Source organism: Rutilus rutilus (genome assembly GCF_951802725.1).
Source record: "Rutilus rutilus genome assembly, chromosome: 18".
NCBI lineage: Eukaryota > Metazoa > Chordata > Actinopteri > Cypriniformes > Leuciscidae > Rutilus > Rutilus rutilus.
In genome coordinates this window covers 19,553,043-19,580,913 of record NC_140231.1, presented here as the reverse complement: position 1 = coordinate 19,580,913, position 27,871 = coordinate 19,553,043, and the positions used below count along the sequence as shown (strand labels likewise).

The 27,871-nt window shown below is 37.4% G+C and overlaps 4 protein-coding genes across 4 annotated transcripts in view; 2 read left to right on the top strand and 2 right to left on the bottom strand.

The window, feature by feature from the left end:
* Window positions 1-399: 399 nt before the first annotated feature.
* cysltr2a (cysteinyl leukotriene receptor 2a) lies at window positions 400-3,166 on the bottom strand. The gene is made up of 2 exons (XM_084387516.1): window positions 2,484-3,166; window positions 400-1,791 (listed from the first exon to the last, which is right to left on the bottom strand). Exon 2 carries the CDS (start codon window positions 1,781-1,783, stop codon window positions 749-751), a length of 1,035 nt encoding a protein of 344 aa, XP_084243642.1. The 5' UTR covers window positions 1,784-1,791; window positions 2,484-3,166; the 3' UTR covers window positions 400-748.
* rb1 (retinoblastoma 1) overlaps window positions 3,154-27,871 on the bottom strand; it is a 31,916-nt gene continuing 7,198 nt past the window's right edge. The window contains exons 10-27 of the mRNA XM_084387514.1: window positions 27,546-27,655; window positions 27,382-27,459; window positions 25,513-25,600; window positions 25,287-25,403; window positions 24,617-24,673; window positions 24,480-24,511; window positions 24,292-24,368; window positions 23,931-24,154; window positions 13,594-13,709; window positions 7,562-7,674; window positions 7,308-7,453; window positions 7,075-7,179; window positions 6,821-6,934; window positions 6,533-6,675; window positions 6,243-6,273; window positions 6,013-6,155; window positions 5,871-5,917; window positions 3,154-4,422 (exon numbers count right to left, since the gene is read on the bottom strand). Of these exons, the coding sequence (XP_084243640.1) occupies window positions 4,352-4,422; window positions 5,871-5,917; window positions 6,013-6,155; window positions 6,243-6,273; window positions 6,533-6,675; window positions 6,821-6,934; window positions 7,075-7,179; window positions 7,308-7,453; window positions 7,562-7,674; window positions 13,594-13,709; window positions 23,931-24,154; window positions 24,292-24,368; window positions 24,480-24,511; window positions 24,617-24,673; window positions 25,287-25,403; window positions 25,513-25,600; window positions 27,382-27,459; window positions 27,546-27,655 (1,812 nt within the window). The 3' untranslated portion in view covers window positions 3,154-4,351. The remainder of the gene's footprint in view (window positions 4,423-5,870; window positions 5,918-6,012; window positions 6,156-6,242; window positions 6,274-6,532; window positions 6,676-6,820; window positions 6,935-7,074; window positions 7,180-7,307; window positions 7,454-7,561; window positions 7,675-13,593; window positions 13,710-23,930; window positions 24,155-24,291; window positions 24,369-24,479; window positions 24,512-24,616; window positions 24,674-25,286; window positions 25,404-25,512; window positions 25,601-27,381; window positions 27,460-27,545; window positions 27,656-27,871) is intronic.
* On the top strand, window positions 15,117-17,362 carry lpar6b (lysophosphatidic acid receptor 6b). The gene has a single exon (XM_084387515.1). It carries the CDS (start codon window positions 15,742-15,744, stop codon window positions 16,795-16,797), a length of 1,056 nt encoding a protein of 351 aa, XP_084243641.1. The 5' UTR covers window positions 15,117-15,741; the 3' UTR covers window positions 16,798-17,362.
* Window positions 22,734-23,881, top strand: LOC311277264 (lysophosphatidic acid receptor 6). The gene has a single exon (XM_084387525.1). It carries the CDS (start codon window positions 22,857-22,859, stop codon window positions 23,811-23,813), a length of 957 nt encoding a protein of 318 aa, XP_084243651.1. The 5' UTR covers window positions 22,734-22,856; the 3' UTR covers window positions 23,814-23,881.

Sequence of the window (27,871 nt, the reverse complement as noted above, 5' to 3'; positions counted from 1 at the left end):
TTTTGTACATGCAACTTGAGTCCTCCACTCTTTGTGGTGATGATCAGGTGCGTTCAACATGTAAATACGATTTTTCCAACGACTTGAATGTACCATTACAATAGAAGTACATAGGGCCATTTTTTGGAGGATTTAAAGTTTTTAATTATAAAAAAGCATGTTTATTCTTTTGTTAAAACCTATTTGTACTGTAAAGTAGTTCTCGTAATTTTTATGGTCATTTTAGGTTTTATGGCATAGTGTCAAGGTGATGAAGTTGTACAAATGATCTTTACACAGAAAAGTTCTTTCAATCGTAGCTATTGAAAGTGAGTAGCCTATTAACATTAATAATGTTAAATTAGCCTCATTCACTTCCAATGCCAAGTAATAACCCAGAATTTAGCTTTTTTTTTTTTTAAGGAAAATTAAGGAAAGTCATAATTAATGTGGTAATCACAATTATGTTGATTGAGCTTAACTTGTAATGAGCCCAGAGTATTCCTTTAAACACTGTCAGTTTAAACGCCCCTAATGCTGAAACATTCTAAGACTTTTACAGAGTTTCCAACGACTGCAGCAGATTTTAAACGCCAACTGTGAACTTGATCAGTCAGGGCATGATCAGTCGTAAGTATCAAATACTTGATACTTGAAAATCATTCTTAAAGGCCAGTCAGTCAAAATAGGACCTTTTCGTGTTATGAAGTACCCAGAAGAATGAGGTACTTCTGGTCCGTTCTTTGTTATCTGTTAAGCCTTGTTTCATTCACTTCTGTAAAACCTGTAACTCTTCCTGCTGCGGGTTTCTCCCTGCAGCACAAGCGCTGCTTTTTCTTCCTCCTGCCAATTTAGCGAAGAAAGATCTGGAATTTTCCCCAACGAAGAAGAAAAGGATAGGGTCCAGACAACTGTTAGCTGTACACAAACAATGCGCTACAACGGCAGCCTTGCGGACCACCAAAATAAAGTCACACGAGTCTCCGTATCCGTTTATCTTGACATGCTTCTCAGCTGATAAGAAGATTGTCCGCACTACGTGATAAGGTAAAAAGCACACCAGAAAGATCCCAAGGCTGATGATGACCAGAGCGCACGCCTTCTTCCTGCAAGGTCTGGTCCTACCTAGCGCAGGACTAGGCCTCAGAAGATTCTTTACGACAAAGACAGAGCAGAAAATGATGACCACCAAGGGCACCACAAAGCCCACTGGAAACGTGACGTTGTTGATGAGGAGCAATTGGTCAACGCTGTCCATCGCCAACTCCAAGCATCGAGAACTGCCCTCGTCTTGAAATTTTTTCTTTGTGAACAACAGCGGGCAGCAGGCTAAACCCATCAAGACCCAAATGAGGCCACACACGATACCGGTGACGTAGTGGGTCTGTATGCGTATGTACAGGTACGGCCGCGCCAGCGCCAGGTAACGCAAGACGTTCAGGGCAACTAGGAAATACACCGAGCTGTACATGTTGAGATAAAACACATATAAGATGAGTCGACAGGCGACGTGACCAAACAGCCATTGAGAGTTCAGCATGTAGTAAGTGATCCTCAGGGGCAAAGAGCACACCAGCATCAGGTCTGAGGCCAACAGGTTCACCATTAATAGGGTGACTGGAGTGAAACTCTTCTGGGTCCTCCATTGGCTGAAGAAGACGCAGATGGATAAAGAGTGGCCAACGAGTCCGAGGACAAAAATCAGAATGTATGCTGTAGGGTACACTAGGCGTTTGAAGTGATCGGTGTCGTTGAGGCCTGAACAGGAGACGTTTTCCTCGAGTCCTGGAACAGACATTTTCATGTCCTTTCCTGTAGAAAGATGACAATTTGTTTTTTAAAGGGATAGATCACTACCCCCCCCCCCCCCCCAATATTTTTTTTTTGTCGTTCCAAAAAGGAAGATATTTTGGTCCATACAATGAAAGTCAAATCAACATTAGACCTCACTGACTAATTTTATGCACAAAAAAAGGGACATATTTAAAAAATATATTTGTTTCTTGACGAAGTAAGCCATTTTTGAGTGATCTATCCCTTTGAGAATGTATGCATTACCTTAGTATTATACTGTGCACTTAAAAGTTATTTATTGGCATCTGTGGTTCCATGATACCCATGGAAACTTTCCATTGCATTCCATTCTTTATAGTGGAAGAAGGTTCTTCAGATTAAAATATTCTTCACACTAAGAAAGCAGTGGTTCTTCCAAGAACTGTTCAATGAACAATCACTAAGAAAACCCCCCTTTTTTAAAGAGTGCAAGTGCTTTGCATTCTTACTGGAAGTTTTACTGTATGCAGCATTTGCAATTCACATTCTCAATCTCTTCTATTTTCAAAAGCTGAACAACAAAACAGGCTTTTCTAGTCAAGAACGAACTATCTCCGTTACATACCCAGTTGGTAACGTGTCTTTTAAAAAATGTATCCCAATATCAAATCACTTCTCAAACATTTAATGAGAGACACATTTAACAGCAAACATTAAAAGCCAGACTTTACCTTTTCTGCAGAGTGAAGAGGTCTTCCAAAAGCGCTCACAGTTTTGTCACTAGCCCAACCAGCCCAGCATTATCAGCTACTGGAGGAGGTGAGGTACAAAACACAGTAGGAGGAGGATGTCCCAAGAAAGACCTCCCCATCATCACTTCAATCAGTTCAAAAGGTCTGATTCATTTCCTTCTCTAAGAACAACAGTCATCCTATAACATCACTTGTTACGTACAGTGTTCAGTATGGCAGTTCTGTTAATGGCTTTAGATTCAAAGTGTTTTGAATACTGTCCTGATATATAGCATGTATGAATGGTCCAAAGTCCAAAGCTTATCTTTATATGTAAAGTGACTCAGGCCATTTAGATGTAAAACACTAAAACACCGGTTATTCTGTTTTGTGTACGGCAGCTTTAAACCACAACAACGTATGCAGATGTGCATGTTTCCTTCCCCTTTTTTCAGTTTCTCTGCTAATATGCAATTTAAGCCACCCAGTTGTGCTGCCCTAAATCTTCTCTTTGATCTCAAGCACTTCTGATGATGATGTGCTGATAACCTTTTAACAAAAGCCACTGTCGACAAAGCAGTCTTTCTGAGCGTCTATGACGATAGCAGTGCGTTAAAACCCATAAGTTACGTGCTGGGGAAAATTAAATGAACAAACTGCATTGAACTTCAGCTTCTGCCTTTAAGTTCCAGTATTTGAGTCACGATCATACTGAAGATTAAAATGAGTGATGCACATTTGAAATAAATAATTGCGAAGCAGGGATGCAAAAATGATTTCATAGTAAAAATGAAGTCTCTGCTAAGAGATGATTCTCTGAACTTCAAACACAACTAACGCTAGCAAGACATCTCCAAGCTTGCCATATCCTGACAAACAGCATTCCGGTAGGGAATAAATCTGCTGACACTTGCCTAAACAGAGTCATTAAAAAAAAAAAAAAAACGTGTGATTAATCATTTTAGCAACATGTGTTAGTCTCAGTTTGTGGCAACAAGAAGCAGGCCAAGGTGCCAATGTCCTCCTTGAATCAACAACAGGACACTTGATTTTTCTTAAACAAGTCTGTTGTTAAACTTTTGAGGCATTACATAATTTTTCAAAAAGAACATTTGAGGTATAACATAATTTTTTTCAAATATTAGTAACAAAAGCTCAATAACAGTCTTAAAATTCAATAGCAAAAACAACACCGCGGCCCAGGAAGAACATAAAAAGGTCAGACCGCACATATGCGCATCCACTCACACAGCAAATACATCCTAAAAACCCAGTAATGCCTAAACAGCAACACATTTATACAAATTAAATCCATTTACTTTTATCACGCAAAATGGGGAGTCCTCAAAAATAGGCTTTGAGAAAGGCCACAAGCGGGGTTCACATCTGCGAAAGATGTGACGTCTTTACCTAAAACATGATTAAAGGAAACACTGGTGTAAAATTGGATCTTAAACCCTATGTCATTCACAATTTCCTGTACAGCAATGAGGAAAAGCAGGAAGCTCTAGAATTAATGGAAAAAAACAAAACACAAAAAACCAATAAATTATCATCATGACACTAAACCCGCCAGTTTTTTGTTTGTAGATCACTTAAGAGGTATGCTTCATGTTATTCCCTCTACCACAATGTCAACTACAAAACAAAGAATAAAACCTCCTTCATGGACGCTCGCATGCTTAAAACAATCTAAAATGAACTAACACAGGAAAAGCACCTGTGCTATTTCAGGAAATGCAGTGCACCGCTTAATTACTAAAACAGGTTAAGTAGTCTAAAATGTAGCAACGTAAAACACCCAGGGATGTCAGCCTTTGCCGATTGTGGCGGAGTGGTTTTCCTCAGGCAGTACAGAGCGGTCTTATTTAGGTCTCTGGATGCTCTTTAACGGACTCCTCCTTCAGTTTTTGTTCCTGCATACGAGTACGTGTCGAGCCTGAAGAGACGAGAACAAATGTTTAAGCAACAATAGCATATCACGTGATGTTAAATTATACACAACAATGACTGCCATTTTGCTATGATTCTGGATCATAGCAATGCACGTCATAGCATGAATTAAGCTGGATAGAAAGTAAGTTTTATTCATTGAATATTTAAGCTAGAAAATATGGGATGCTTGTAATTCTTAATTATTATTAAGAGAAACACTATCATTAAGGTTTGGAGTCGGTAAGATTTTTTTGAATGTCTCATTCTCACCAAGACTGAATTTATTTTAACAAAAATACAGTAAAATCAGTAATAATGTGAAATATTATTACAATTTAAAAACCTGTTTTCTATTTAAATTTATTTTAAAAAGTAGTTCCTGTTAAAGCAAAGCTGAAGTATAAGAAACAATACTTCAGAAATCAATCTAATATGCTGATTTGCTGCTCATTAAACATTTCTTATTATTATCAATGTTGAAAATAGCTGTGCTGCTTAATATTTTTGGAAATATTGGATTCATTTTCCCCCCCAGAATAAATAAGAGCAAAGAACAACATTTGATTTTTATAGCATTATAAATGTCTTTACTGTCACTCTACATGTTGTAAAGCTTTTATTGCACTGATGCCAGAATTATAATTCATTTATGAACAAACGTTTCTTTTGGTTTGCATCTATCAAGTTACAAATAAAAAGAGAAAATAAATAAGCTTTTACTCATTTCTGAAGTATTTAATTTTATTACAATGTGGTTATTTAATGCACACTACCGTTCAAAAGTTTGATGTCAGTAAGATTTCTTTTAAAGAAATTAATATTTTTATAAAGCAAGAATGCATCAAATTGATCCAAAGGCACAGCAAAGACTAACAAATGATTTTTATTGCTGTTCTTTCGAACTTTCTATTCTATTAAAGAATCATGATTTTTTTTTTTTAATCACAGCTTCTCCAAAAAATTTAGCTGCACAAATGTTAGAAAACTTGGATAATAATAGGAAATGCTTCTTGGAGGATCATGTGACACTGAAGACTGGAGTAATGGCTGCTAATAATTCAGCTTTGCCATCACAGGAATAAATTAAATTGAAAACAGTTATGCATTGTAATAATAATATTTCACAATATTACTGTTTGTACTGTATTTTTGATTAAATATACCCAATCAAATAAAACCTAAATCGAATAAAGCCAATAAAGAAATCTTGCTGACCCCAAACTATTGAATTTCCTATTGTGATACATAATGATTATGTTTACTCAGAATTGTCACAGCGCCTGCCCTGTTTTAAAGTATATAGTAAACAACACCATTTGACTCAAAACTAAAAATCTGCCATGTCTAGACAGGAAGAAGTGTGACGGCAGAGCATCTTTGTGGTTCTGTGAAATCCAGCTTACAATTCAGACGACAGACATGTACAAACTACAAAGGTTGAAGGAAACTTACTCATCTCAGCCAGCTTCTGGATCAGCGTTGACTCGCCACTTGATTTGCTAAAAATGAAAATGAAAATGAAAAAACAGTCTCAATGATTCGCTGGATTCAAACTTAGAGAGATAAATGAAGAAAAATAGAACATAAATCCCACCTTCCATCAGCTTCATCTTGTCCATCCATATCAAAGCGCAATCTCTTCAGGGGTTTGGGGGCGGCGCCTCCATCCAGACTCCTCTTGAGGGACCAATCAGTGCTGCTCACCATCTGATTGATCTTCTGAAACTTGTCTGCAGACTGTTGAGATGAGGAAAGAGATTTTTAAATCAATTCTAACACATTTTAAATAGTTTGAAAGTTTAATAAGTGCTTTGAATCACTAACCCCAAAGGATTCGCCGATAGATATAAGAATTCTGTCCAGGACACCACAAAGAAAAGATACAATTAGTACAAATATGTATATTATATGTATTATATTATATATACATATATGTAAGGATAAGGATAAGGATAAACTAGTCAACCTCACTAATCATCCCGTCTCACAGTAAAAGAGAAAGTTATCAAGTCACAATTCAAGGTTTAAAATGTAAAGGTATTAAGATGTAATTCTGTATATGCCCAAAATTAGTAGACAATCTCCCGAATGTAATGACAGATGTGAACACTGACCTGCTCCGTGGGGTCATGGGTACAGGGGACATCCGGCTGCTTTTCAAGGGGGAGACGTAGACGTTATTGCTGCCGGGCACGCGCAGAGGAGAGTTTTTATAGGGGCTGCAGGGGATGTGAGGAATGGGAGACAGAGGAGGCGGCTGGGAGACAAACAGAAACATCCTCAAGTCAACCACAAGTTGTTGTAGGAACACTTTCCTTCAATTGAACATGATTTCAGGCCACTAGGGGGCAGTATAACACAAGACATTATTCAATAAAAGTGTAAAAGGTAGCATGTCTCACCCGAGGAGAGGAATATTGAAGAATGTTAGTTTTGAGCTTCTGCATGAAGACCAGATTGTAGAAGACAATGATGGAGTCGTACTGACCCTCTCTGATCAGCACGCGCTTAAATGTCTGACACATCCGGAAAAATCAAAGAGAGAGCAATGGGGTTGTTTTTTGTTTGTTAATATCACTTTAAAAGCATTCTTAATATACTTGAATGATCATCTGAAACAAGTCATTTGAAAGGGAACAAGACATTTGACTCTCACCTCCTGATTAGTATTGGGCAGCTCTTTATAAGCGGTCACGATCGTTTTGAAGCGCAAGTCCACATTCTTCACCTTGCATATGGCATACATAGCTGACATGATCAACTGCAATGAACAGAGGAGCAGGTCAAGTTTCTAAAACATTTTATTTAACAACCCACAAAGCTAAAAAAGCAACAAAAAAAAGCAAATGCAGCATATTATAATGTTTATAAAAAAAGAATTGGTAGTACCTGGTCTAAGTGTCTCTCTTGCATTAATTCGTACTCGTTCTGGAGGGTGTGCTGAAGCAGGGTCCATATTATAGGTTCCAGTTCTGGGTGTGAGGTCAGCAGGTGCGAGAACAGCGTTTTCAGTCGCAGGTAGGCCATCCTGTACACTGCGAAAAAAAAAAGAAAAAAAAAGAATTTTTTTTAATCTCAAGTTAGAAAAGTAGCATGTTATGTATTAATGACTCTCTCAAAGAATGCTTTATGCTTTAACCTACACTTTTTGTAGAAAAGGCTTAGAGAGTTTGAACGGGGTGCTTTGGTGCCTGGTGTTGGGGGCTCAGCCTCTGTTGAAGGGGGTAGACGGCTCGGCCGCACAGGAGAGAGATACCTGGGGAAGGTGAGAAGGTTAAACTTACATACATACTTTAACCTTACTTACAAGGTTAAACTTACATACTCATTTTGCCAAAGAAAAGAATATAAAAACAAGACAGCTAATATATGTCAGTGGTTAAAAAGTTTGGTGTTGGTATGATTTTTTAAATGTTTTTAAAAGAAGTCTCTTATGCTCACCAAGGCTGCATTTATTTGATCAACAATACAGTGAAATATTATTACTAATACCAATTTTCAATAACTAAATGATTTTTTATTTGAACATATTTTTAAAATGTAATTTATTCCTGTGATGGGAAAGCTCTGAAAGCTGAATTAGATCCTTCTGAAATCATTCTAATAATCTGATTTGCTGCTCAAGAAACATTTATTTTTATGATCAATTTTGAAAACAGTTGTGCTGCTTAAAGAGTTAGTTCACCCAAAAATTGTTTTATAATTTATAATTTACGCCATCCTAGGTGTATATGACTTTCTTCTTTCAGTCAAACACAATCGGAGAACAAACACTGTTCCAAGCTTTATAATGGGAGTGAATGGTACCATTTAAAAAACAGTAACCCATACGGCTTCAGGAAGCAAAGCAGCGTTTTTTTTGTAAAATATGCCCTCTGACCCAACATATGTTGTATTGATAAACGAGGAAGCTTAGATGATAGAGCAAAACAAAAAACTGGTCACGGATTAGGAGTCTAAAACGAGAATTTTTAAAGAGAAACGTCGGAGGAGCTTGAGTTTGTTGCTCAGCCCTATTTGTTTGAACCACGAGAGGCGTCTACTCCTAAGTCGGGTCAGAGGTCACTCTTCAGACGGAACTAGACTCACTGACGGTCGTTACTGGAAGCCAGTGATTACAGTTCATAAAGTTATAAATATGGATTTTTACTTAGAAAAATGCACTGCTTCGCTTAAGAAGGCCTTTATAAACCCCCTGGAACCGTATTGATAACTTTTATGATGATGGATGCGCTTTTTTCGTAAAAAAAAAAAGGGTACCATTTACTCCCATTTGAAAACTTGGAAGAGCCCGGTTCTTTTTTAATATAACTCCGACTGTGTTTGGCTGAAAGAAGAAACTCATGTACACTTGGCTTGAGGGTGAGTAAATTATGGGATAATTTTCCTTTTTGGGTGAACTAACCCTTATTTTTGAAATAACAGTGACACATTCTTGGATTAATAGGATTAAAAGGTCAAAAGAACAGCATTTATTTGAATTAGAATTTTCTAAACATCTTTTGTATTTATGTCTTTACTGTCACCTTTGATCAATTGAATGAGTCCCTGCTGAATAGAAGTGAATAGAAGTAAAAAAAAAATAAAAAAAAAACCCTTACTGACCCCAAACTTTTGAACAGAATTGTAAGTCTATAATATCAAGAATCTTTATGCCACTGTTACTTCAGTAATCACGAAAGCAAATTATTAAAAACTGTTGTTTTCTTTTTGCTGGTGGGATTCTCTCTGAAACTGGTCTGAGATCCTCCGGCCGTGATTAAAGGGGTGGTTCAGGATTTTGGACATCAGACGTCATTTCCAAGTTAGCCTGGGTGTTATTTATCAGTGGAGACAGTTTTCAACATTTTTCATCCAGTCCTTCCAGTTGCATAGTTCGCCGGTGCTAGGCTAGCGCGAGTCAACGGTATCTGCTAGCCTGCCATTAAAAACAGTTTTACCCACTCCACAGTACACCAAAATCAAATAAATTATAACGCCAGACTATGATGTACATGTATGAACCGGAATACACAGACGAAGAACTAATCGAAGATGGATGCTAAAAGGGCAGAAAGAGAAAGAATGTCTGTAGAGACAACAGCAGCTGGAGATGCCGAAGAGAACCGGGACAGAACATCGAGGAGACTGGTGGTGCCAGTGTTCTGCTTCTGTTCTGTGTTTATTTTTCAGCGCAGTACTACTAACTGGAGCAAAGTAAAATTCCGCCGCTGCTGAGAAACTAGATCCTGTAAATGTAATGCGATCATTGAGATGCAAGAGTAGTTTGATTTCTAACATTATTCTCTCAACAGATATTTACATCGATAGTCTGGCGTTATAATTTATTAGCACCGGCGAACTATGCAACTGGAAGGACTGGATGAAAAATGTTGCAAAATGTTGAAAACTGTCTCCACTGACAAATAACACCCAGGCTAACTTGGAAATGATGTCTGATGTCCAAAATCCTGAACCACCCCTTTAAAGCATATCACTGCTGCGCAGCAGGTTATAGGACACTAGAGATCTTATTCCCGAGTACTAGTGTAAAAAGGGACGAGATGTCGTCCGACTCGAAGCCAGTTGTCGACTGTAGACGCAGTGCTAGAGTATAAATATTATTAAGTGTCGACTGTAAATGCTTGGGTGTCAACTGGAGATGCCCCAGGTAAACTTAAAGGTGACATATTATTCCCATTTTCACAAGATGTAATATAAATCTTTGGTGTCCCCAGAATGTGTCTGTGATATTTCAGCTCAAAGTACCCCCTAGATCATTTATTATAGCTTGTCAAAGTTGCCCCTTTTTGGGTGTGAGCAAAAACACGCCACTTTTGAGTGTCCATGCAAATGAGCTACTGCTCCCCGCCCCCGTTCAGAAGACAGACGATACTTAACAAGAGCTTTGGATATAATAACAAAACACGCAAATAATCTTACACATCCAAAATCTCAGAAATAACCAGTAGCGGGAGTGCAGCCTCACGGAGAGACTCAGGACTTCCTACGTCAGGGGATCATTCCTATGTTCCTACGTTACTGGGTTGTCAATTTTCATGTTTTCTGGGTTGGTAGATGCACTGAGGACCCTATTATAGCACTTAAAAATGGAAAAAGTAAGATTTTCATGATATGTCCCCTTTAAAGGGATAGTTCACCCAAAAATTAAAATTACCCCATTATTTACTCACCCTGTTATTTTAGTCGATAAAGTTTTAAATAAGAATATTTTTCTTACACAAAAGCATCGCTTCACTTCAGAAGGCCTTTATTAACCACCCCAGAGCCGCGTACAGGTTAAAGCAGGCCAGTTATTTAAATATTTTGCTGTAGTGTGTTAGGAAATATCAGTTAACATTTCCAAACATTCCTTTTGCCATTCCATTTTTCTATGCACAAGGAGTCAGATAACAGCCAGCATGATTCACAGAGAGATCTGATCTCACCAACATCGAGTCCATCAGGGATTATGCCGCAGTTCTTCTGAATTTAGTCAGAATGTAATCACAGACAGACACGATGATGGTGGGATCAGATCTCCGTGTGGAGCACCGCCTGTTGTCAGACTCCTTGTGCATAGAAAATCTCAATGGATTATTACAATTAATGGCAAAAGGAATGTTTCCTATTATGTCCTACTGACACATTACAGCAAAATATATAAATAACTGTCTAAAAACCATTTTTTGGGGCGAAAATATTAACGTGCCTAAGACATTTGCACAGTACTGTATATGTATATATTTTTTTAAATAAATGCAACATGAATTTGCAAGATCTGAAATGTCGACTGTTTTCCACCATCACGTGCAAATCTAGCGCATGAGGCAACACTTGATCTTGTTTTACAGACATGACTAACTAACCACAGCGCACAGCCCCTGGGCCTAATAACCTACAAGCTTGTGTTAGCGACCTTCAAAAGTCCCCAGGAGTTTTTTGGTTCCTTGTTCTGCTTGTTAATCAAAAGGGAAGCACGCCACATCGTTCGCACGAAAATGATCTTTGAAACTAACATTAACCTCTTAATCTATGACTAATCCGACAGTATACAATAGGCAAGGCAAGTTTATTTATATAGCACATTTCATACACTATGGCAATTCAAAGTGCTTTACACAGAAAGGAATTAAAATAATCCAAAAATAAAAGCAAGGAAAATTAAAACGGTTATAAAAGGAATTAAAAGAGATATATGATACAGTTATAAAATGAATAAAATGAGTAAAAAGATGATACATAGATAAACTTCTCATCTGGCAAAACACCGGTGTATCATATTTTTCACAACTCCCAGTTTTACTCTGAGATTTTCCTTTTTGTTCGGAAGCTCAAGGAATGGAATCGATCCAGTCCGCACTCCACAGAACCTCGAGTTTAATTACACATCAAGCTCACTGCTCCAACACAGACCCAGGCCATCAGCATGGTTTCATCTCTCAAATTCCCCAATTAAGTCATTTATGTTTGTCTCTTTCCAATTCTCAGTGCCATTTGAGTTAAGTTTAGAATTAAAAGAAAGAATACAGTGCAATCAGTCGGACGTACAGTGGATACAGTTTTAAAAAGAATTAAGAGTAAAAATTTCATTAAGTTCATGTTAGTATTTTGTATTTACAATGGTGACTGCTTCTGTAGTTTCTAATCTACCACTTTATATTCACTTATTTTTCATATTTTTGATGACTGTAGTGGCTAATATTAACTTACTAACTTTATTGTATGAACACTCTTAAATAAACATATATATTTAGTAGTTCATGCACTTCCTGTGAATCAGACAATGATCTTGGTATTGCGTGTACCATGCTCACTATATTTTAGCTACAAGCAGACCAATTATAAATAATCCTTTCGAAATGCCCCAATAAAAGTCAAAGTCAAATCACATTCAGAAATTATTTAGCAATTCAAGGAAATTTCAATCCCCTTTGGAAATGAAGATTTGAGCTAAACCATTTGCTAATCAGTGTAGAGGTATTTTGTATGTCTTGTGGGCCTAATGCTTGAGGCCGGACTAAAAACCTACTAAAGATGTTAATTCAGATTTCACAGCAGGGACATGCACAGACATTTTGAGGGGCAGCGGCCAAAACCAAGAAAAAGGGCAAGCAAAATAATCATTACAATAATACCCTCAAAACAAAAATAAAAAACATTACATATTGCAAAAGCATGAGATTAATCATGATTACATGCTATTGTATGTCTTGACATTCATTTTATTTTAAGTCCTAAACAAGTGTCAGAAATCTCCTTTTCCATTAAGTGGCAATATTTGCCAGTAGATGGCAGCAAGTCACTGTCTTCATGAGCGAGTCATTGAATCATTTAATTCAACTGATTCGTTCAAAACACAGATTCATTTAGGAAATGAAACACCATTGTGTGTTGCTCAGAGACGCACATCTGTTCGCTGTTTGTTTGGAACTATTTTCGTTGGCAAAATAGAGCAAAAATGTTTGTATAAAATCAATATCACAGTTGCAATCGTGCTGATAGGTATTTGAGAAAAGACAGCTCTATTGCTTGTGTGATATCTTATTAAAAAAAGAACTCAGAGGGGAGGGGACTCTTGAATTGAGGCATTTTTATTCATTTTCATGGCATTTTTGCCCCACGCTCCTAATTAAATTCTGAACCTGGTAACCTTTTAGTTTATTAATTGACTAATGGACTAGACTACTGAAATGTGACAGTCAGATTTCTCTATTGAATGTGATGAAAATGTGTCAATTGAAATTTGTAAATCTTAAAAACAGACAGAAATATTTTTTGAGAGTAAATCTTAAATTGCTGAATAAACTGCTTAAATTTCCAGACTGAATCAGCTTTCCTGTCCTGCGTTTATACTGCATTTAAGCCCTGTTCATTCTACATCAATCCCAATAGACATTTTAAAGCACTGTGTGATTAGTTCACTTCAGTATTCTGTGCTGCTTCATTAATGTATGTATTGCAAAAGTCAGATTATGTTGATAAACAGGTTTATACTTAATTTTTGTCTCACACATGTGAATGTGCAACATTCATTGAGTAGTGGTAGAGAGCGACTTCAAAAGAGTTGATTCCTCAATTTAAACTAGCCCTAGTAACTAGCCCTTTCTTTTATACTTATGCCACTGTATCCTTTTGAACATGACGTTGTGACTGGCTCAGAATTGCATAGCCCTAGTTTTGAGAGATGACTCACAGGTCAGCAGCGGTGTGGTTGTGATGCAAGGGTTGGTTCAATGTTGCGGGGGGCTCCGCTTGTTCACCAGGTCCTTCCTCACGAGACTGTTTGAGGAGGTCAAAGAGAGGAGAGTCCTGCAGAGAAGCACAAGACATTGAGTTACATCACTGATCTGAAACCGAGAGTATTGCCGGCTCAGTGAAAAGGGAATCGATTAGAGGATAGTCAGGATACAATGAGTCTTACACTGAATGGGTATACTTATACCGTTTGTCATTTCATTTGAACACTATTTGATCAATAAATCCATTCATTTAATTCTGAAGTACTTTATTTACACCCAAAACCTCATGATTATGTCTGCATGTAAATCAAGGCATTTTTTGCAATAAATAACTTTATTTAATAAGTAAATAAATGGTGATAATTTAAAATAATACTTGCTAAGCTATATAATAAACTTTTTTTTATATAAAATCTATCAAATATTTTTTTCTTGGTGATTTAATAATGCATCAAAGAGTTAACTTAAAATAAGAGAAAAAAAAAAAAACTAAAACACCTGCAAATTTATATATTTGCAAGCTTTCTAATTCAATCATTTTATTTAAATAATTCCCATGTTCGACAAGCAGTAAATTAACTCTCAACACTCCCTTGATTTACAAGCTCAGAGTCTGCATATTGTGTTGAATGCGTCACATTGAGTTAAACATGTAAACTTTGGACTGACAATCCCTCTTTGTATGCACCTAGGAATCAATGAGCGATGTTACATAACGCACGCACATGCGCGCGCACACACACACACACACACACACACACACACACACACACACACACACACACACACACACACACACACACACACCTCTGTCAATCAAGGCCAGAGAAAAGAATAGCCTAGAGCAACAGTTACAATCTTCTTTTATCCTTTCCTTCACCCAAATGTGAGACATTCAAACTGACCAATCAGAAGATGACAACTTCCCCCACTGTACTAAAGGTGTGAATTAGCAGACCCCCGATGTACACAGATCTTGGCCTACAGGCTTTGATCACTATCAGCACCTCTCTGCCTTTAGGAATTTAAAGTGGCCCTTGTAGGGGGTTGGAACAGGAAAGCAAATGTCTTTGTTGATCTTCACCCTTAGAACATCCATTTTACTAAATGAAAAAAAGAATCAGTCTTTGAGAGACTGTTTTCACTATTAAGGTTTTTTTTTATTCATCCAGTTTAGACTAACAAAGAAATTAGAGCATTTAATAGTTAAAAGTGATTTAACAGGAAATAATTGAGATCTTATCTTTAATATTAAAGAAATGTTGCTAGATTGTAATCTGCTAAAACATCATTCACAGGGTATTCAAACCAATAGCGTGTGAACTGGGTTTGAAACTCATTATGAAAGTGTGCTACGTGTAAGAGGGAAGAACTAGGGAGCTATAAATGGAAATTTACAGAGGAGGCGCTTTAACCTCAGCCCCACCTTCTAGTCTGCTTTCCGGTCCTCCACATTGATGCACATCTCATTGTGTATACTAGAGACTGAACAGAGCAGGTTGGGTACTAAATACCTCAACATGGCTACAACAAAGTGACAAACTATGACTAAGATGACTAAGAGACAAAGAAGATCATCAACTCACAGTGAAGGGAAGCCAAGAGGAGGAACAAGAAACAAATCAAAATTGGGCTGATTTATGGATATATTTTGTCGCTTTTTTTGTGAAGAAAATCAACAGGCTATGGATGAACTATTCATCAAAGGGTAAAGATTGAAGTCTTATTAGTATCACAAATCTTGCAAGCACCTTGGAACTTCAGATATGAAGAGCAAACAACTACAACTTCCTGAGATAACAAAGCAGCTATTCATTGCAGCACACACAAACGAATCTTCCACCATACCATGTTGAGGAAAAAAGTCTAATGCGGCTTGCTCATGCAAATGAATTTGCTCGTGTGAATTTCCGTTGCACATTGATAGTAGGATTACGCAACATCTGAATGGTAAGAAGCTTCTTAAGCCAGCCCTGTGAAACGTATACAGACTGGATTTGTATACTTTTACATGGATCTCCGTGGAATTTCATGTTGTGGTTCTCTGACCTTTGAAAGCAACACAGGACACTGACTCCTTTTAAGCCAAACTCTAAACATTAATGATGACCGACAACGAGAGTTGTGCCATCGATGATGCTTTTAAATATGTGTTGTACAGCTCTGCTTTCAGTATCGTCTTTATTCTGGGGCTTCTCTTCAACGTGATGGCCATGTACATTTTTGCATGCAGACTGAAAATGCGCAACGAGACCACGACGTACATGATGAACCTCGTGGCCTCTGATGCCCTCTTTGTCTTCAGCTTGCCTTTCAGGACGTTCTACTTCATCAATCGTGAGTGGCCTTTCGGTAAAGCTCTCTGCCAAATCTCAGTGGCCTTGTTCTACACCAATATGTACGGCAGCATCCTCTTCCTCACGTGCATCAGCGTGGATCGCTTCCTGGCAATCGTTCATCCCTTCGCATCTAAAACATTGAGGACCAAGCGCAATGCTAGAATAGCCTGCTGTGTGATATGGGTGCTTCTGCTGTCGGGAGGCCTAACCGCAGGGTTTGTGATGGACACCACATCATCCACGGACAACAAAACATCACACATGAACAACAAAACCTACTGTTTTGAGAACTTCTCAAATTCGCAGTGGAAGTCCAAGGTATCAAAAGTTGTGGTGTGTATGGAGACAGTGGGCTTCTTGATTCCGTTGATGATCAACTTTACCTGCTCTATGAGGGTCCTGCAGACTTTACGCCACCCAGAGTGCATTAACCGTGGAGGGCAGCTGAACAAGGCCAAGATCTTGCGTATGATTGCAGTGCACTTGTTCATTTTCTGTTTTTGCTTTATCCCGTTCAATGTCAATCTGGTCTTCTACACCCTGGTGAGAAGTCAGGTTATTACGAACTGCACTGTGGAGTCAGTGGTCCGGACGATTTATCCAATCGCGTTCTGCATTGCTGTGACCAACTGTTGTTTTGACCCAGTGATCTATTACTTCACCTCTGAGACGATTCAGAACTCTATGAAACGGAAGTCTTATGCTGTCCGCAAAAACACATTAAACAACACCGGTGACACCGGTGATAGCAGAAGCATTTCGATGAATAAAATGATATCTCTAAAAGCTAAATTCATAATGGAAGAGTCTACAATTTAACCAAAGTTCAGGCAGACCATTTTTTTTATACCAATTTTATACCAAATTCTCATCTGACATATTCAGCCAATGTTAGTAATTGGTTGACACAGGATATATTTGACTGATGACTAACTGAAGACTGCTGACTGCAAAAATATAAAGTATATTTTTGGTGCTACAATGGATGAGTGTTTACAACCCCTTAATGGATTAGTGACCTTGAAATTGTAAAACAAGTGTATTTGACTGTGACCCGAACAAGAAAAAAAAAAAAAACAGTATTTCTGGACTAAGTGCTACATTTCAAGACAGACAATAGATGAAATAAGCTTCAATTTGTCTTGCTTCACATTAGAAGAGTCTAAACAGGAGCACTTTACAATGAGATTAATTGAACATTAGTTAATGGAATAGGTATCATCAGTTAATAATTGATACTTTTTTTTTTTTACAACATTCAATATTCCAGGTTAAATACAATTCAATACTGTTGTTCAGTGTTAATTCATGTTTGCTCAAAATACATTGTTAATTTATACAAAATGTATACATGAACCCAGATTAATAAATGCTGTAAAACTTGTGGCTGCTGTATTGTTCATTGTTATTTCATGTCAGCTCTTGCATTAACTAATGTTAACTAATTGAACCTTGTAAAGTGTCTGTTTTGTTTTACATTTAAATGTATTAATGACTGTTAAATAATTCATTAAACCTCTAGTTTATGTTTACCAAAACTCTCTTGTAACATAAATGCCACTGGGGTAAAAAAAAGAAAAAAAAGAAGAAGAAAGGTTCCCATAAACTTTTCCGAGCCAAGTCACAATTATACTTAATTATATAATTCCATTACATCCGCTCAGTCTGAGGACAAACACTGAGAGGAAAAGGGAGCGACCCACAGAGAATGATGACATTAATGGTGCTTTGGTCAAAAGATTATATCAGGGTTTGTTATTGTAACAAATTAAGCTGATGACGAAGAGGTCTGCAGGGTGTGCCATCTTTTATGCGGTTAGAGATTTACCCAACAGTAGCTCAAGCAGTGTATTTTTCTTTCTTTTTTTTCTGTTTTGTATATGACACTTTCTGATTTTTATAATCTCTTGTTTGTTTTTTTTCAAATAACCTTTTTTTTTAAATACAGTTTTTAAAATAGACCATGAAGGAACTGAATAATTCAAACTGCATTTCAGGAGCGTTGAACAGGTCTGAACGAGCCATGCTGAATTACATTCATTCCTCGCATGCTTAGGGGCCACACTCTCAAACACACTCGAACTGTACTTTAAGGGCATTTTAAACACTATGTGATAGGCAGGCACACACACACTGAGAAGCCTAAGCCGGTGTAACGCTGACCAAGACTGTTCCAGCTCAAAGCTTGTGAATGAAAAACAAGCTGCATTTCTGAATAAAGCGAATACTGTAAATTAGGGGTGTGACGAGACGCTTATCTCACGAGACGAGACACGGGATTTTTGCACAATATTTTATAGAAATCCTCAATGACAAAATTCATGACTGGAAAAATTGTCTGCAGGTGCAATTTGAAATGTTTTAACTAATAGTCTTGTAATGAATTTCAGTTCTACTTTATGAATATGAATTATAAAATACATTGAAAGACAACAACATACAAGCAGTGTAAAAGGTTTTGCCACATACTCAACTGACTGGCTTTTCTCCTGTACGATTTCACATGAGTCTCTTCAGACCTTACTGTACATGAATTATGAGCTTTCAGATCTTCTGATTGAGGCTGTGTGTGACGACCTAATTTAATTCCTTTCCACAAATTGAGCATAGAAATTAAAAGTATAAATAACAAAAATAAATACGTTTATTCTTAGTCTTAAGAGCAAACAATAAGTTCAAGTGCAACCATAATCAAAGTACTATAGCACACAGACTCTTTATAATTGTTGTGAAATTGCAGTTTTATTTTAAACTGGCAGTTATAGTGTTAAGTGAGTACGGAAAAAGGCCCGGTAAAGAGAAACGAGCGAGTGAGTGGCATTTGTATACAGTTGTTTTTGCGTTCCGATTAAAGGTTCAGAAACGGAGCCTCCCTTGTCTGTCGTTCTTCAGACGTTACAGTACTCTCTCAATATTCAAAGTGCAAACAGAGACCAGAGCCACAACTACACAGTCCAGATTGATATAGGTTTGATATTGGGAGACAGGCTATTGTGTGTAGCCTAATTAGCGTGCATCAGGGAGCTGGCGTTTCACTTTCGGGTTCGCGATTGCACATACTCTGTGCATATAGCGACGCTATAGACCTTATGCACCAGAGAAACAAGTGCGCAGCCATCTTTAGAATATTGTCTTTGAACTTCCGATTTAGCGGTAGTAGCTCTGTATATTTCTATGGCATCGCTGTCGAAGAGCAATTAGCTGGTGAAGTAGATTTACTTATTGTAGAGTTAACTAAAGTTATCACAAGCATTGTAATGTTTAAAGCAGTTGTCTTAACATATGTCAGTAGACCGGGAAGATTTTAAAATGGGCAGGTCATTCATAAATATTTAACGGGGTCATCGGATGCCCAATTTCCACAAGTTGGTATGATTCTTTAGGCTCTTCATGTAAAGATTGTAATATACTTTGGTTAAAAATCCTCAATGGTTTTGTAAAACATCACCTTTTTTACCTCAAAAACAGCTCTGCTCACAGTGACCCGTTTCAGTGCATGTCTCTTTAAATGATAATGAGCAACTGCTCACCCCACCCCTGTCTTCTGTTGGGTGTGTCTACACAAGAAAGTGTTACATTAACTTGCAATCACTTGTGCAGTAGTCTTGTCTTTCAGTGTGTTCCAAGTTGAATGACCTCTAACTTAATATGAATCACGATATAAAAAAGATGTTTCACCGCTAGACTAGAGGATATCACAAATTGACCTTTTGCCTCAATACAAAGGATACAAACTTTAAAGTTGAATGGTTTGCAGCTGTGTGGTTTTTGAATTTACTTAATGTATAATTTATTAAAAACAAAGGCTCTAGTATGTCGCATCATAACCTGTTGGCCATTTTCACAGGGTCTGAAGTAATTAAGCAGCCTAAAGTCTAGTGTGACCGCACCGTTACTGAGTGCAGCGTTCAGGAAGTGAGGTAAGGCTTTTAGAGCTTCATGGATGGAGAGATGTTTAGATTTCACTTGGTTAAAAACCACAATGTCACACTACAGAACATCACGTACACTATCCGTCAAGTGCCTAGACGCACTTTACTAAATGTGTTTCTCAAAAAGAAACTCCTTTCAAATGCTTTTATTGGCTTATTCAAGTTTCAGTTTATGTCAGACTCGAGCTCTTCATTGATATTAGGGCTGGGCGATATGGCCCAAAAAATTCATCACGAGAATTATTTTATATCAGTCGATATCGATAATTATCACCATAAATGTCAAATCTTTATTTCTTTCAAGTTTAAAGGCAGATTTTTGCTCCTAAGTGAAAGTTGTAGAAACCAGAGCGTTAATTATGGTTTTAAACTACTCTTTATTGTCAGAACATATCATGACAAACACTTGCCAAACAGGTGAACATTTCACAAATCTGAGGTAGAACATTCAAACATTTGTCATTTTTCCTTCACAAAATAAATATCTTTATTGGAAAATTAATTTCTTAGTTTCTGCATGTGCTAATGGGGGATTATTGTTTCAAGTCTTGAAACAGGTTTATGTTGCCTGACTTTGATGGAACGTATCTTCAGCACAGTTTGCAGTGCAGGCTGCAATATTAATATTACATGTTTTGTCTTAAAACGCGTATTTGGCAGTGAGTTGACAGTAGTATTATCTTGAGTTAGGATGCAGATTTACTATGTAAAATTAGGTAATTGTAATATTCTGACTGTTTTGAGTTTTATTAAAATTAACCATTGGTCATCCAGTATCATGCATTTAGATTAAGATAACCACAGATAAAACCAGACATAGCCTGTAGCACCTCACTATCATGGCAAAATGTAACTTTATGGTTTCTATGGTTTTTGTATGAAAAACAGTTGCCTAAATACATTTTTAAATACTGTAATTATATTCCATTAGTCCTTTAATACATTGTCTACATTAATAATAATAATAATAATACAATTCAATATGTATATCCCACATTTCATGGTGCAGTTAATATTACTAGGCTAACGTTACAGTAAAACCATGGTAAATGATGGGAATTTGTAGACGGAAAAGCCTTCTGACTGTATCGTGTTTTGAGCACAGTGTTTCTCCTGTTTGTCAGCAAAATTTGCATATTTACAAACTGAATCTAAAAATCAATGGAAAATGAAGCTACATGAATTCAGTTTGTTCCCAAAAAAATAATTAAGTAACAGAAGTGAAATGTGCTTACTGAATGAATTTTAGCAGTCCCTAAAGTCTACTTATCTTCTATATGAAATTTTAAATGTGTGTGTGGGGGGGGGACGGACAGAAATAACTTCTTAAAAAAATTGTCAGAATGATTTACAAAAGGTTCAGGCTGTAAATGCGTGTTTGCCCACTATTTCAAGTAGAGTAGGCTACATCTGTATCCAGAGCTGAACTACTATATTAATAATAAATCCACACACCCCCATTCAGATCTGAACAGATATATGGCACATGCACACACACAGACGTTTATTGATTTAGTGTGACAATATATTGTCTTAATACCTGTTAAAGACACCTTCACTCAAGCCTGAAAGCGAACAGAGCATGTTCAACTAGCCAAGAGAGATCACAGAGAAGATTCCGATAAAAATGGATGAGATAAAGCAAAATGGTAAGTTTATTCCATGTATTTTATCTGTGCTATCTAAAATTTAGATCATGCCATCAACAATTATTCCATGAAGAATAGATTATGTTATCAGTGTCTTTTAGTCTCTCCTTTACGCACTCAATTTATTAATAATAATAAACTTTTTCTACCTAAAACTACCACAATATGTGCACTTCTGTTGTCTTCAATAACAAATGTACATTATAAGACAAATAAAACTTAGCTATACTTTGTGCAAAATACTATAGTATACTATAATGTATTTTGAAAGTATACTTTCAATACATTGTTACAATGATCATTTCCAGCACACAGTTAAAATATATTTTTAATAAAGTGCAAATTTTCACTTCAAGCTTCACTTCTAAAATATATTTTAGAAAATACACTAAAGTACAATTATTTTAAAGTGTGTTAAAGGTGTATTGTGAAAATAGGTAAAAGCATGATGCTAATATACTTTTAATATATTTAAAGACAATTTCTGTTAGTATATTTGCAATGCACCATTGAAAAAGGGAATATATTTCAAATACAAAAAAGTATACTTTTTTCACTAGGGATAGCATTTAACAAGCTGTATATTGAGCCACATAACTACATTTTAAAAAGAGGCTCGAATGGTATAATTTACTCAGGTTTTAAACATTAAAAATTCATTGATAAATGAAGTTAGTAATATGGATTATTTTATGCTGCCTTTATATCTATACCTAAACATTTCTATACCTAAACAGTATAGCAGACAAAATTGAGTTTTTTCAATTAATTTACCATGCATAAGACAAGTTTAAATGTGCACATTTACAGTGTGTATAAATTACAGGCAGTTTAACATTAATGAAACTTCTACAGTCCTTTACTAGTAGCATCGGCTGCTTTTTAAATTAAACCCTCCTCTGTCATAATTCAATCACTTTACCTTTCCATATCATAAACTCAGGTCATATAGACATAGCTGTCCTAGATGATAATGTCCAGGTGAGAGCAGGTGGTTCACTTTATATGAAGAGGAAGTTGTAACTTTTCAAATTTCCTTTTACAGTTTCAGGTGACTATATGAAGAGGAGTCATTTGGACTTCAAATGATGTAACCCACAAAAAAAAAAAAGCCTAAGATGTGAGATTACCAAGCCATGATGCTTTAAACCTCTTTTTTTTTTTTTTTAAACAAGTAGTGTTATAACTGTATAGCTATTGTCCCTCTCGCCAAAAGAAGATTCCTCATTTGGTTCTGGACCACAAGAGGCAGGTTTTAATTTGATACAATCGAGGGCGACCCAAGCCGAAAGTGATCATGGATCTCCATAACACAACATACACATCTATTCAAGCCAACTGCACGGTGGACACTAGCTACCGTTTCACCTACTACAAGATCTCCTACAGCATAATCTTCATATTCGGTGTAGTCAGCAATGCCACAGCGCTACGACGTTTCTGCCGCATGCCTCGAACGTTCACCAGCACCGCCGTCTACATGGCCAACCTGGCTGCTGCGGACATCTTCTTTGTGATCTCCCTCCCCCTGCGCATCTATTACTACCACAACAAAGCCGCCACTTCCAACCTCACCAGCGACTGGTCTCCAGGAGGTGCTTTCTGCCAAATGACCTTCACGTTGAAGTACATCAGTCTATATGGAGGAATCTTCTTCCTGGTTTGTATTGGAGTAGACCGCTACTTTGCTGTGGTTAACCCTCTACTTCAGCACCTGAGGAAGGTCCGTACTGCCCGCATGATCAGCGCCGGGATCTGGTGCCTGGTCCTAGCCCTCAGCCTCGCCCTACCATTCCTGCATTCGGCGGTATCCCGACGGCACAAGTCGTGCCTTATGGATCCTTCTTCCAAACGCCACCGTACTATTATTTTAGCTGCTCTCAGCCTGGTGCAAATGGCCTACTTGCTGCCCGCACTGCTCCTGCTGTTCAGCTACTGCAGCATACTCCGTGTCCTCCGCAGGCTGCCTCACCGCAGGAAGATCCGGCACCGACGCACCCTCACCGTCATCTACTGGGTCCTAGTGGTCTTTTTCCTTTGCTTCACCCCTTACCACCTCAATCTACTGGGTTACACTCTCACACAGATGGGACTTGTGCACAGCTGTGGACTTGCTCAAGTCACTAAAGCTCTCCATCCCGTAGTGCTCTCGCTGGCCAGCACCAATTGCTGCTTAAACCCCCTCATTTACTACTTTTCCAGCAGCCTGGTGCACAAAGAGCCAACCGGCAGTAGAGGAAGTGCTAGCCAATGAGGTGTTTGCTCAGCAACGTAACTAGTTGCTAAAATAAGCTGAATGCTTGCTAAACAGATGATTCAGTGACTGAATGGATGAAACAATCAACATGAATGGCAGCAGACAGTTACTCACCGCTCTCCACGCAAGGCTCTCCATGATAACATGTTCGCACTGCTCCAGGTGCTTCATCATGTCGTGCTTCAAGGTGGGCTCGGCTTTGATGAAGCTCTCTATCACCTTGTAGAAGTCAAAAGCAGGCAGCTGGAAGACGTCCAAGATCCAGGGGAAGCACAGATCAGTTTCAATGGAATCGCTGGCCCCTGAGCTGCAGCCAAAACCTCCATTCTTTAAGTTCACTGGAAAAGGAAACATGTGTGGTTAACATATTCAAGCAAATTCTGTCTCAAATGCAATTTACCAACAGAAACTAAAAGGGTGACTATGGGTAACACTATGAGTTTACGAAAAAAAAAGTATGCCAAAAAATACTAACCAACATAAGTTGCCATAACAACTTCCAGCGCACATGCAAGCAATGAGGTATGAAATGCTGCATTGTTGAGAAGTTTACTAAAAAAGGAAGTAACATGATTAATTGTCAGTGTACATTTCATAGATTTATGACCATAATGATCTGATAAATGACAGTTAATGATCTGAGAAGATGCTCATTGTTTTTACCTGAAATTCTGCACTGATAATCTCTTCTCCTCCTAAAAATAAAACACACGTGGCCATAATATATATATATTTTTTTTTAATGAAAATCATGTAAATGAAAGCATGTAAAATGTATTTTAGGTTTCTATAAGGCTTACCGATTTGAGCATTGACTCCATGACTTTGTAGTAGAGCTGGGCACCAAGATTAAAACGCTGAAAACACACACAAAAAACTTTGTCCCTTTGTTGTACATAACCTACACTACAGAGCAAAAGTTTGGGGTCTGTATGATTTTTTTAGTTTTTGAAAAATCTTGTATGCTCACCAAGGCAGCATTTATTTGTTCGAAAATAGAGAAAAAAACTGTAATATTATTATAAATGATTATTACAATTTAAAGATTTTTATTTATTTATTATCAACAATGTTGAAAATGGTTGTGCTGCTTAATTATTTTTGTGGAAACCATGATTGCTGAACAGAAGTATATAAAAAAAAAATATTACTGACCCCAAACAGTAGTGAATTTCTGAAAGTTGAAATAAATATAGCACTATAGCACTTGTCTAATCAATTACTGTTATATAGGGAGTCATTTATGGATTCACAAACATTGAAATTATACTTTCACCGCTAACCAATATCGGTAGCATTCGCTCTAAAGCTGCAATCTGGAATTGTACACACTTCAAATGAATCAGGTATACGATGAATAGGAAATTAAAAAAGGCCTGATATTATCTGATTCAAATCAGACAAATCTGCAGCCTTATCAGAATGATTGCAATAAATGTAAAAAAAGATAAATAAATTTGCTGGCAGTACCTTTCTCCCCAGTCCCTCACAGTGCTGGCCCACAGCCTGTGCAAACCTCTGGATGAAGACCTGGTCCAGCTCCTCAACCCTCTTTCTGATCACTTCTGATGGGTCAACAGTGCAGTTCTGACAAACACATTCCAAATAAAGCATATGACATATTACTTTGTTTCTGTGTAATGTAAGCCCAGACAATCTGTCTAGGAAATAGATTTTTTTTTTTTAAAGGAAATACCTTGTAATAGACTAGGAGATTGCTTGAGGGCTGGTCACTAGCTGAGGTGAGATCAACCCTGAGCTGCTGTATGGAGTTCATTGCTGCCCTGGAGAAACAAAACTGGGGAACATGAGTGAAAAGTGGGGATATTCTGGGGATATTTAATCTGATTTTATCAATCAATAAATTCCACTAGAAACAAACCTTGTTGTATTATTTTAATTTAATACTGTGAAGATGCTTTGATACAATCTGTATTGTGAAAAGCGCTATACAAATATACTTGACTTGACTTGACTTGACTTGAAAAGTGATAGCAAGACCGGACAAGTTTCCATTATGGTAAAATAATTTTCATCTGCACTTCAACAAACTTAGTCTGAAGAGGTATTTTTGCTACAACAAAGCAATTACTGGCATGCATTCTTAAAATCTCCCCAGACAAATATCCATTAGTGTATAGAGTTTCCAGTAATATAGAAAAACCCAGGAGAAGTTCAGTGCCCGATTGCAAAAAGCACCTTAAGTGTAATTTTGGCTTAAGAACGCCCTTAGGTTTCCCTTAAAATTAAGGATGTTGCAAAAAATAACCCATAAGTTTAATCTCTTAAACGATAAGTGTTGCATAAAGCCCCTATACCAGGGATCAGCAACTCCGGTCCTGGAGGGCCACTGTCCTGCAGAGTTTAGCTTCAGCCCTGATAAAAACTCACCTGCCTGTATCTATCTAGTAATCCTGAAAACACTGATTGCCTTGTTCAGGTGTGTTTAATTAGGGTTGGAGCTAAACTCTGCAGGACAGTGGCCCTCCAGGACCGGAGTTGCTGATCCCTGCCCTATACTTTCATTTTACTAAGTATAACATAAGGTTTGGAAGTGTTACACTGAGCGAGCAGGTTCAATCCAAGTCTTCTAACGAGATTCATTTTTTGTTGGCGAGCCTATATTCATTGTAGGAAAAATCATATATACTGCAATACCCATTCATAGTTACAATGACAATTTGGTTATTTAGGCATGTCTCCAGGGGCTCTCTCTTAATTCCTGTACTCCCTTTGCTGTATCGATTAATCCTAATGTATACAATAAATACAGTTTAATGGAAAAGTGCTTTTCCTTATATTTCTTTCAGGGCCAGTAAAAATATAGAAGGGGCCAGCAAAACTCTGATCTACTGGCCCCGGGGGCTAGTGGGGATTTTTTTTAATGTTGAGCCCTGGTTATGGTAAACTTATGGTTGAGCCACTGTAGTCACTTGGACTATTTTAAACATTGTCTTTTCAAACTTTCTGGGCCGGCAGGTTTCAATTACATAGAAGCCTATGGAGGAGTGAGCCAGCTCTCATTTGTGTTCCGAAGATGAACGAAAGTCTTACGGGGTTGGAATAACATGAGGGAAACATAATTACTGACAGAATTTTCATTTTTGGGTGAACTAACCCTTTAAGTCATCCCCTTAGCTGAGGGGAAATCACACCTTAAGTCTCAAACTTGAGGGAAAAACTTAAGGTGCTTTATGCAATCGGGCATAGAGCTTTACAGCCCACGTGAAAACACCAAAACCAGATCGCAGAGGGAATCCCATCATGTGATGTTAGGCATAAGCTTAGAGCATTATAAAACTGCTGGGTGCACATAATACCATACAAATGACTGTGACCCTAACTTCTAGTGAGAAAATTCCCAAGCTTTTCTTCAAGAAAGGTTTGGGATCTTTCAGAAATCGTTCTAACATGCTGATTTGGTGCTCAAAAAACATTTCTAATTATACGATTTTTAGCTAAATAGAAAGTTCTGAAGAACAGCATTTATTTGAAATATAAATCTTTAGTAACAATTTCTTAAATTTGGCTCTTTCATGTTTTAGGTACTGAAGGAGCACAGTACCTGATTGGGGTCTGTGGAACTGGAATTACAACATCCTCGCCTGGAAAATTCTTTCTTGGAGTCACTTCCACCTTTGACCTATGAGGAATATTGACATAAAAAAAAACATATGTAGCTGTCTGCAAAAATGTCTAACAACATGATTTTAATTGAATGAAACTCACACTTCTATTTTGATGGGGGAAAGAGTTTCATCATCAACTAAGAACAGCCTGGCATCAAAGTCCTTGTTTTTGTGGTACAGCTCTTCATATTGCTTGGAAAGTGTTTCCATCTATAATAAAAAACAAACAGATGGCCACAAGGATTACTTTAATTCAAAATTGTATTGTATGTCCTTCTTATAGCTGTTATTTTATTGCTAATAATCAGAATCGAACCTGCAATTACATTCCTAATTATCACTATGCAAACAAAGAGTCCATAAAACAGTGTACATAGTCCCAACATATAACAAGCTTTGAAATACAATACAGGCAAGTTCAAATTC